Source organism: Montipora capricornis, chromosome 4 (assembly GCF_036669925.1).
Source record: "Montipora capricornis isolate CH-2021 chromosome 4, ASM3666992v2, whole genome shotgun sequence".
Classification (NCBI taxonomy): Eukaryota; Metazoa; Cnidaria; class Anthozoa; order Scleractinia; family Acroporidae; genus Montipora; species Montipora capricornis.
In genome coordinates, this window is record NC_090886.1 from 2,536,881 (window position 1) to 2,546,880 (window position 10,000).

The following is a 10,000-nucleotide window of genomic DNA, read 5'->3' on the forward strand; positions in this document are numbered from 1 at the left end:
TGATATTTTTGAAATTGCCCTTGGTCTTAGTTCTAGTCCTTTCCACTGTACATGTACTTCATCTGGACAAAAGATATTTGAGGAGTGTATTGCAAAATTAATATTCATATGTAATAATTTTTTTCCTCTTCAACCGAAGACTCTCCTTGAACATGGAGGTGATCCTAGGTTAGTGGCAGATGATGGAACAAATGCAATGCAGGTGAGTGTTTGTGGTATTACTGATTTACATGTATGTTCTGGAAAACATCTTATAACAGGATTCAGGTAACTGATTGTAGTTGTATGATTCAAGGGCATTCTTGATAGAATTGTTGGAAATTTTGAATTGAGGGCGGTGCCTACTAATTCAAAGATATTTTTTCCCCAGTTTATGACTATGCAGGAAATGTAGATCTTAACAAGTGTTATTGAAATCCAAAAAGAAAATTGGGGGTAACCATGCATTTTTCAAAGATAATTCATGAATAATACATAGATGGTCATGTGATACTGGTCAGCCGATACCTTGTTTTGACAGGTGTCAATTGATCAAAACATGGATGTCCAATATCAAAGATGTATGCTGTAAACTAGCATGATACTGGTCACATTGGCATACATGGAGGGGTGGACATACGTATGTGCGGTCGATGCCGTAATGGCTATAAAACCAAAATTTCTCCCATCAATGTATTACCATATTTTATTAACTATGGTGCTCCGCCTTTGGCGCAAGCGGAGCTCCGCTAATATTTATAAACAGCTTTAAAATACAAAGCAATGTAAGGCCAAGAGTAATTACTTAGATCTACTTTCTCCAGATATTTTAAAACCGCACAAAAAATATCCCTGCATTAGTAAGCAATCACCAATAGGAAACTCAAGTATGCACAATGCAATAACAATAGTAGGCACCATCCTTAAAAAGCAGCAATTGAAGTCTTTTTCAGGTAGTAAACTTTCAGAGCTACACTTACTATGACAGTATTGCTTCACAGTCCAATGATAACCTCTCCAAAAAATCACCATAATATGAAACAATCATGTTAAGCTAACCAGTACTTCCTTTGTACATGTAAGTGGCTCCTGGCCCCAGGGCCAAGGGTGGATAGCTCTATCCACTGGATAATTCAATTGCTTCAGCTAGTGTTTATCAGTTGGATAGCATTTTATCCAGTGGATAGCGTTATTCACCTTTTGAACAACTGAGGCCTGGAGTAATTTTCTCTTGATTTCCACGTATATTGGGCCAAAGATGAAAATCAACATGTACTTACTGTCTACCCAAATAAATGCAAAAAGCCGTACTCACCACAGTCTCTCCAAAGTCCTTGAGTCATCTTTACTGCCTGTATTTGATGTTCACTTGGTAAATACCAAGTAAACCTACATGTAATTCTTCCTCAGGTGGCAGCAATTCCAGCGGTGGAACAGGTTTTGCAAGAATGGGACATCAAACAAACAGATAAATTGCTGGAAAAACTAGAAGCTGAGAAGAATAACAGACAAGAAGAGGAACGGAAGTTAAGGGAGGCAGAAAGTAACAGGTTAACAAAAGAACAGGTTATCCAATGGGAAGGATGACTGTTAAGTCAATGAAAATGAAATTCTTGCTTTGCGTAACAGGATATAAATATTTCAACATAATAATGATACTCCTAATAAAAAAATAAGAAGAAATCCTTATATTGATTTTTGATTTTACATGATTTTAAACTCTGCATATCTCTTCTTATGATTTAGACTGCAATTGCAGACATATTTCTGGCATTTGTTTCTCTCCCCTGAGAGAAACGACTGCCAGAAATACACATGCACATCTGCATTCAAAGGCTAGATAATTATTATCTAGCACTTGAGCTTCAACTTGGGATGCAACCAAACAAAGATGCTCTTGAAGCGTTTACTTGCAATATATGAGGCACACAAATAGGCGCATTTAGTTTTGAACGTTTGGAAGGTACTCCCAGGGTCAAAGGTTCAACTTAGCTCAGGGAAATGTTGTTTGTTACAGAGTTACATTCAAAAGATTTAATGAAGCGTGGTTGAAACAGTGAGTTTGGCAAATGGCTGTTTACCTTCCTAAAGTTAATTTTTGATAAGCAGTTTTGTGAATGAGGGCAGATACAATATGAAAACAGGCAAACGTTGCATTCTTGTGGGGAGTGCAATAATTCCTTGAAGTGGGAATAAAGCAGAACAAAACAGTCCCTCTGACTGTCCAATGTCCATCCTCGGCCAATAGTCAATTGCTTGTTAAATTCCGCTTTTTTACATCAAAAAATGTATGTAAATAAGTTTATAATCCACTTTTCTGTGTTACCTGTTTCTGTCTTAATTTCTAGGATCTTGATTTTTGATTATCAAATTACCCAATAACTCAATTTATTTTGACAAGTGTGGGTACAATACCAATTAAGAAAGATAGAGATAACATCGATTTTGCAACAATTTAATGTTTCAGTGAGGTGTAAAAATGTCTTATTTAGGATCCTTTCATTTGCTTTTGTGTTGGTCATGTTTACCCTTAAGGTTTTAGGTTCGTGTCGTTCACAAATTTGTTTTGCATCTGGAAGATGTTTAGATTTTCATTTTCATTATTATGGCCCATAGCTTTTAACCAATTAAATCCCACGCTTCCTAATTCTATTGCGCATTTTGCTGCACAGAAAACTAAATTCTACCCAGATTAAAACTCAGAATATATTCCAAGTGATGAAACATGAGAATTTAAAAAGGCAGGAAAACTGAAGTACCGAAAGATGACACCCTATCTGGGACAACAACCCAAAACACAATATTATTGTTGTGGATTATATGGACTGCATGTGCTCTCTACCTCTTCATCAAATAATCTTCTAACATTTGGTTGCTTCTTTGTGCACTTCCAGACTGTCCTTCCAGATGCGACTTTTTCTAAATACGCTTATTTTTTATTGACAATGAGATCATATCTTGTTGCTTCTTCAGACTAGAGAAGGAAATAGAAAAAGCTGAGAAAGAGAACCAAGCTCATCAGAGAGAGGTGAAATGTCCTTTTGTTGTTTGGGTGGTCTTTGGTGACGGCTGTCTTTTTTTGCCTCAACTTGACAAGAGAAGCCCACCTTGTCCACTTGGTGGGTTGGAACAAAACATAATGTTCTAATTAATTTTACCATCTTGTCATACTCTCTTATTCCATTTGAAGCTGGCAAAGGCCCACTGTGAATTGAACAAAAGAATTTATGAGCATGATAAATGCATGGCAGAAGGAAAGACAGACAAGCGAGAGGTGACTTTACAGGTACACACGATCGAATCACCTGAATTTATCAAAGCAATATAGAAGCTCTTACAGTGCGACGCGCCTTACCGGGGCCACCTAACAAAGTTTTTTAAACCTTATACGCCAGTCAGGGTGGGCGAATTTGATTGACAGTCACCCCTCCTTGCAAAGTTCGCACGGTTGTAGTTAAACACCGTTGAATGGGTCGTTTGAGTTGACGTACTTACATGTAATTGTCAAAACTGAAAGTTTGTTGGGTGGCCACGGTAAGGTGCGTCGCACTGTAAAGTGCACCTAACCTTTGATATCTTTTATTTAATTTCTGCTATATGATCAATCTTGGCTGACCACAGTTGGCGAATGTACCACTGAAGTTTTTGTTGAAAATTGTTAGTCATTAATTTTGATCCGGGCTTAACATGATGCTGCAAATCGGCTTACAATGCTGAAGTTTTTTTTTTTTCAAAAATAGGAATGCAAAGACATTTGTGTCATTGCAAAGAACTATGCGTTTAAGTCCTTAGGCAAAGGATAGCCAGTTTTGTGATCACATAAAAACCATTCTGGTCACATAAAGAAGGAAATCTCAAAATAGGGTAACAACAGGTGGATATGCTTGTTTAAAAAGGTATCTTTCCATTGGAAATAGTTACGATTATTTTAATACCATCTAAACTTCACCCTCAGTTGATTGATACTTGATCTTTCTTCCTGAATTATTTTGTAGATTAGCTGAACAGCAGTGTTGAATAATCAAGATGAAAGTGGTATCCACCCTAAACAACTTGATCTTGTATTCATTTGTTTCTCAGGCTATTCATGATGCTGAGGCTGTCCTGGGACTTGCACAAAAGAAAGCTGAAGCCTCAAAGGAGGCTCTCGGTCAGGTACTGGCCAGTCACTTTCATTGATTTCAATATTATTCTTATTATTTTATTTTTGGTTGCCATTCGTTTAAACATGTAGCACCAGTGATTATTTTAATAACAAGTTTACAAGCCCTATTTTACTAAAAAATGTTGGTCAATAATGACCCTTATATTCATTTTCAACAATGACTTCAACGCCATGTGAAACTGGAGCTGCCTTTAACTCACTGGAGTGAAATAACACTCTCTCATTGTTCAATATCCAACCCTGCAGTGCATAAGCTTTTCTTTGTACACTGTTTCGAGTTTTTACTAAATACATAGACGATCATTTCTCGGGATGTAAAATTTCACTCGAAATTGTTATGATGCTCATGTGATATATACGTGTATGCTCCATCATCTTTCTGAACATACGAAAGTCTCATGCAATTTCCAGCCACTTCTGGAAACTTGCATTCTTCTACATAAGCTACTGGCAAAAAGGCAGGTACTTACAAAATAAAAAATCTTGAAGACAGGATAATCAATGAGATCTGTGATACCAAAGGAACAGTTTTTTTTTAATCATGTCTTAATATTTAACCAAGTTTGAACATCAACAAGACAAGAAAAAGTCAAACTTTTGTGCCAAGAAATGACATCAGTGTTTATAACCTTGGTTAAGTTAAGTCCAATCTAAACCCTGAGATTGCATGGTTACCGTAATCATGGCTTCCATGAATGCCAGCCAGACCCATTGTGTTCACCCAAATTACAGTAATTTGTTACTGATGAAGTGTAAATTATTGACAGGTGAAACTTAAGCTCAGGGAACAAAATAATACAGAAGAAAACTCAAAAGGTGAGATAAACAACAATTTTTTAATAATAATATTGAATATTATTAGCCACCAATGTGGTGGGAACTGTGGAAAATACATGGCAATTCACCCTTTTCACCAGCATAAATTATACCACACAAGCTGATAAACTAACAAACCAAAACTTACCCTTTGAAAAGTGGTGAATGGTCATTCCACCCTAGAGTTGAACAATCCCACATTTTTTTGTGTCTAAGCACTCATTTTAATGATTAGGTCTAAATTAAACACTGATTTTAGTGATGAGAAATTAGGGTTAGGGTTGATTAGCTATCATATAAGGGTCATCAGAATACTGTGGGGTGGATCGACTCTCAGGCAGAACAACCTGTATTTGGGAATCATCATCAACATTGTTTGGGTGCCTACATGTACATCCAGGCATTTCTACTGTTGGAATCCAGCTTCTTTGTGCAGACTGCTGCTGTGCGAGGGCAGTAAATCGTAACAATAATCCATCTAAGAAGTTCCGCGCAACACAGAGGACAGGTACCTGTTACACCAAGAGGATGAATACTTTTCATCGTTTTGAACTTCCACACAAACCCATGAATTTCTCTCCATCTTGCCCGATTATCCATGATACACTCAAGAGCGCGAACTCGTCCACACACGCTTTTCATAGTGGCGGGTATTCAAGAATCAGGTCATGTTACTCGAAGATGGTACTTGCGCCAACTAAGGCTCGAGCAATCCAGCCCACGAATCGGACTTTGAACACATGAAAGGTTGGTGAACGCTCTAAACACTAGGATGAGTATGAATCTTTGTTATATTTGCATAAAGAACCTTTCAATTTGCGTTTATTAGTAATATTTAACAATATAATTTACCGAAGCGGCTGTAATGATTATTATACACCACTTTCACGTACATTTAAGGGAATAATTATTTTAGTACATACACAAAAATAGTAACCCTAAGAATGACCTACCGAAACTGTTAAGATCACTGGAAGCCATTTTGTTTCCCTTCTACTGGTTGCAGCCCTTCTAAGCGAACCAATCAGAACATGCGAAAATAATGATTAAGACGAGATTTTTTTCAACATCGAGCAATAAAGCGCGCCAGCGGCCAAAAATCCCATAAGAGCTTGCGCGCATCTTACTTTCAGATCAGGACTTGTACCGTCGGCCATATTGTGTCGCGGTGGAAGAGCACGTAGAAGTTGTGTTGAGTGCAAGCGATTAGCCAACCATTTTACACAGGTATTTTATTCAGTCACTTCGGAAAGATCTGTAAAGCTTTGAAAAACGTTTTGAAGCGGTGAATTTATCGTATTTAGTTTAACCTTCTTGCAAGGTTATAACCAGTACGCAAATTGTTCGAAAAGATCTTTCTGCCGTAAGATTTCGAGTTCTCCGACTCTGCTAAGAGATCCAGTCTAGAATTAGTGTGTCAAGACTTGCATTTGGACTATCTTGAGATTGTAAACCTAGGATGAATTCTTATTATACTTCTATTAAAATAGTGTGAACAGTTCTTTTGTCATTGCCTTGTCTGTGACATGTGATCTGATATTCGAGTTAGAGGTAGTCAAGTTGATGTGGAAGCAGCTTCTGTCACTTGCGTTACGGTTCAGTGAGGTTTCCTACAGATCGTTTTCGGACTGCTGTTGTCGTTACAGCTCGGTGTACTCTATCGCTAGACCTTGCAAAAGGTAATTTTGTTTTTTTTTTTTTTTTTGAAAGGTATTGAGTATTCGTGGATAGGTTCCTTTAGAGTTGATTTTCAGCTTATCTCCCGCACACTTCTTCCGTAAAAAGGTTCGTGAGACCCCCAGTGTTTAAGTCTTTCCTATTCAGTTCCCCCTTTAAAATTACACATTAAGATTGTGTTCAGCTTAGCTTCAATTGCCAACTTTCAATTTCGATTGTTGAGTTGAATTTATCATAAAATTTGCCACAAATGTTTCATTTTCCAATTCACTAGAGTTAAGTGTAGCTTATGTCAAAGTTAAAAAAAAAAGTTATTGAAGGTTTGATCTTTGTGAAGAATTGAAAAAAAAAAAAAGAAAAAGAAAGAAACTAGTCCCAGCTGAGCCTCAGAGATTGTAAACAATGTCTTCATGAATACCGGTACTTACTTGTAGTATATGTAAAAAACCTACAAGGAAGGAAGAATCTCGTCCCATAAATGATGTTAAAGGAAAAATGTCAAGCCTGTAGGAATACCACTATCTGCCTCTGATGTTCAGCATCCAACTCCCCTGTACAAGCTAAAACATTTAAAGTCACTACCAAAGTCCACTTATGTCCAGGTTTGACCCTAATTAGATGCACACCCAATTTTGACATCCAACACAAAGTGTCCCTTTAAGTCTAACAATTTGCTACCTATTTTCAACAATAAGGTAAGGGTAAAGGTCAGCGTTATTTTTAGCTTTGGGTAAATGCAGCAGCTAATCTTCACTTAAAGAGTAGCATTTGGGGGACACTTTGTGACATAAATTGTCTGTATTCTGAGACACAAGTGATGTTGAAGTTGGCGAGAAGAGCAAGGGGACACTTCGTGACGCTTATTGAAATCCGCGTGCATCTAATTAGGGTCAAAGCTGGACATATCCCAAAGTCAGTAGATGATTTGTTCCCTGAAGGTAAGAAAACTTTTTTGGCCCTCATAAGCAGTTTAAGGTGCTGTGGTGCATGTTATGTAAGGCTGCACAGCCTGTCACCCAGTGTAAACAAAAGTGTTCCACAGCCCCTGTCTGCAAACAATTCTATTCAAAATCAAGTTGGTTGTGCCCCAGTGTCATATGAACTGACGTCAAAGCGAACTCAGCGGAGGATTTGAAACAAACTTTAAAACTGTGCAAGGCAAAAAGTGGCTGAACTTAAAACAGAAGTTGAAAACATGGGTGCCTCAAATGAACAGATCTGCCAGGAAATTCTTGAAGGCCAATTTGATGGGGTAAACTTTCCTTCTTTTAACTCACATGGTAAAATTCTACCATACATATTCTACCTTACTAGTTGGTTTTTCAGTTTATGTGGATTGATAATGAAAAGATGAACACAATTCAAGGATCTTCCAAGCCCGCGAAACTGAAAACATGGCATACTGTCATGCTTGTATAACAGGGTAAAAGTTACTACTGGTAACCCTACAAAATACAGTGAAGACCCACACAAATGAACCTAGAATTTTCGAGGTCAGGCTGAGCAGGTTCTAATATTTTAGGCTATTTTTTCATAATTCAGGCTGATTACATGTAGTTTCTTAATAGGTTCTTATTTCTCAGAGGAACAACAATAAATTTCTATATTTTATTCATAAGATATGTAAACAGTATTGCACTGTAGCTTTATGGAAAACATATTTCTAGAGAAAATCCAATAAAATGCCAATCAAAGAAAACATCTACACAATAGACCTAATCGGCTAACTCAATGTTGTACCCAATTCAAATCTCCTGAGATTAAGATTCTTTGAGTATTGTATTTGCATTATGTACCATTCATATTTAAATGATATGGAAATAACTGAAACAAAACATTTTATTCCCAAAGGGTTTGAATTGGGTACAACATTGAGTTAGCCGATTAGGTCTATAACAGGAGTTTTCTCGAGGGTGATTTTTTTGTAAAAGTACCTGAGTCTTTTTCTTTGCCAGGCTCAGCAGGTTCTTGTATTTTTGGGTATTTTTAAAATGCCAAATTTCAGCCTGTACTAGGTTCTTATATGTGAGTTTGTACTTGTATGCATTATTCCCTAAAATAGAAAAATAATCCAGGCTATAAAGAGTACTCTTTTTGTGTTCTAATAATCAGATCAGAGTCAGTAATTATTACTGACTAATTCAACGTCAGGACATTTTTCCTTTACCTTTGATAATAAAAAAATAAGATCACAATATTTTTCACCTCTATCAGTACTTTGCACGAATACTGGCTTTAGCAATGTTTTGGAAACATGATTGTAAACATGCGGACCTCACTCTCCAGGAGGTGTTTCTTACTAGAAGTAAAAAGTAAAAGGAGCAAGCCATTGTCTTCACTTCTTTCAAATTCCATTCAGGAAAAAGTGAATGCAAATGCTAACATCATGGAGAGCTTAGCTCTCAGCTACTCCAGAGAGAGGCCTGGAAGTCCCAAATGGGTTGAACTGTTGAGCTGTGTGGCACAGCAATACACAAATAAGGAAATTAAGCAAATGTTCAGGTTTACTAACAGTCGAGGAGAAGAAGTACCATGCACAGACTACGAATTAACAAAAGCTAGACTTTATAGTAAGATGTATGGTCCAGGAGCAGCACTTCCGAAAATAAGACGCCAATATGGTCATAAACTTCCACCAGAAACCATTGCTTTTGTCTTAGAATTTATCCATCATCTAGACAGTGAAGAGTATTCATCTTATAAAAGTGGCCCCTGTGATGGAAAACAAAAATCATGGATGAGTGAATTATTAGGAGGAGGAAATCAACCTGTTTTGTGGTTCAATTAAGCAAAATAAGTCTGCCTTTTATGACAGATATACATTGTAAACACTGGAGATTAGACCTATAAGCTTTAGTACAATTTTTAAGGGTTTGTCTGCAGGAAATTTCAAAATAATGGCAGAGAAGGCAGGACTCTAATATTTGCACAAAACTTGGCGCGGAGTATTTCATCCTGGTAGATAAGCTGCTAACTCGTTTAGGTGAAATGCTGAGGAGCCAACGTAAACCAGACATAACTCCAGGATTAATGAGCAAAGCAAAGACGTCAACAAATAATATATGACTGTTTCCGGTACAAGAAAATTCAGGACGAACATATTTTTGCTACAGTGGTACATCTTCCAACACCATCTAACAGGACATTTCCACAGCTTTGCTCTTTCCACACGCCAGCAGTCTAACTTAAGTTTTTTGGCATCACCTTCACCTTTTTGAGCAATAAAAATTCTTGGAAATGATGTGAACTTTCCAAAACTAATGTGAAAGGCAAAGAATGTTGTTGTCCAAATATGAAAAGTACAACCTTCAGGCTGAAGAACGCTCGCACGTGCAGGAAGCTCGAACGCAAGTGGTTTCGAAT

At 37.2% G+C, this 10,000-nt stretch overlaps 1 protein-coding gene and 1 long non-coding RNA gene across 5 annotated transcripts in view; one reads left to right on the top strand and one right to left on the bottom strand.

The window, feature by feature from the left end:
- The window catches only part of LOC138045202 (IQ motif and ankyrin repeat domain-containing protein 1-like), a 22,892-nt gene that overhangs the window by 3,957 nt on the left and 8,935 nt on the right, over positions 1-10,000 (top strand). Inside the window, exons 5-10 of the mRNA XM_068891616.1 lie at positions 140-202; positions 1,390-1,529; positions 2,953-3,007; positions 3,170-3,265; positions 4,060-4,134; positions 4,912-4,960. Coding sequence (XP_068747717.1) covers positions 140-202; positions 1,390-1,529; positions 2,953-3,007; positions 3,170-3,265; positions 4,060-4,134; positions 4,912-4,960 — 478 coding nt within the window. The remainder of the gene's footprint in view (positions 1-139; positions 203-1,389; positions 1,530-2,952; positions 3,008-3,169; positions 3,266-4,059; positions 4,135-4,911; positions 4,961-10,000) is intronic.
- LOC138045205 (uncharacterized) overlaps positions 3,014-10,000 on the bottom strand; it is an 8,585-nt gene continuing 1,598 nt past the window's right edge. Inside the window, exons 3-6 of one of the 4 annotated variants that reach the window (XR_011131545.1) lie at positions 5,914-9,349; positions 5,349-5,472; positions 4,615-4,652; positions 3,014-3,183 (exon numbers count right to left, since the gene is read on the bottom strand). This is a non-coding gene — a long non-coding RNA (uncharacterized lncRNA). The remainder of the gene's footprint in view (positions 3,184-4,614; positions 4,653-5,348; positions 5,473-5,913; positions 9,350-10,000) is intronic. The other 3 variants (XR_011131546.1, XR_011131547.1, XR_011131544.1) reach the window with 3 other exon arrangements.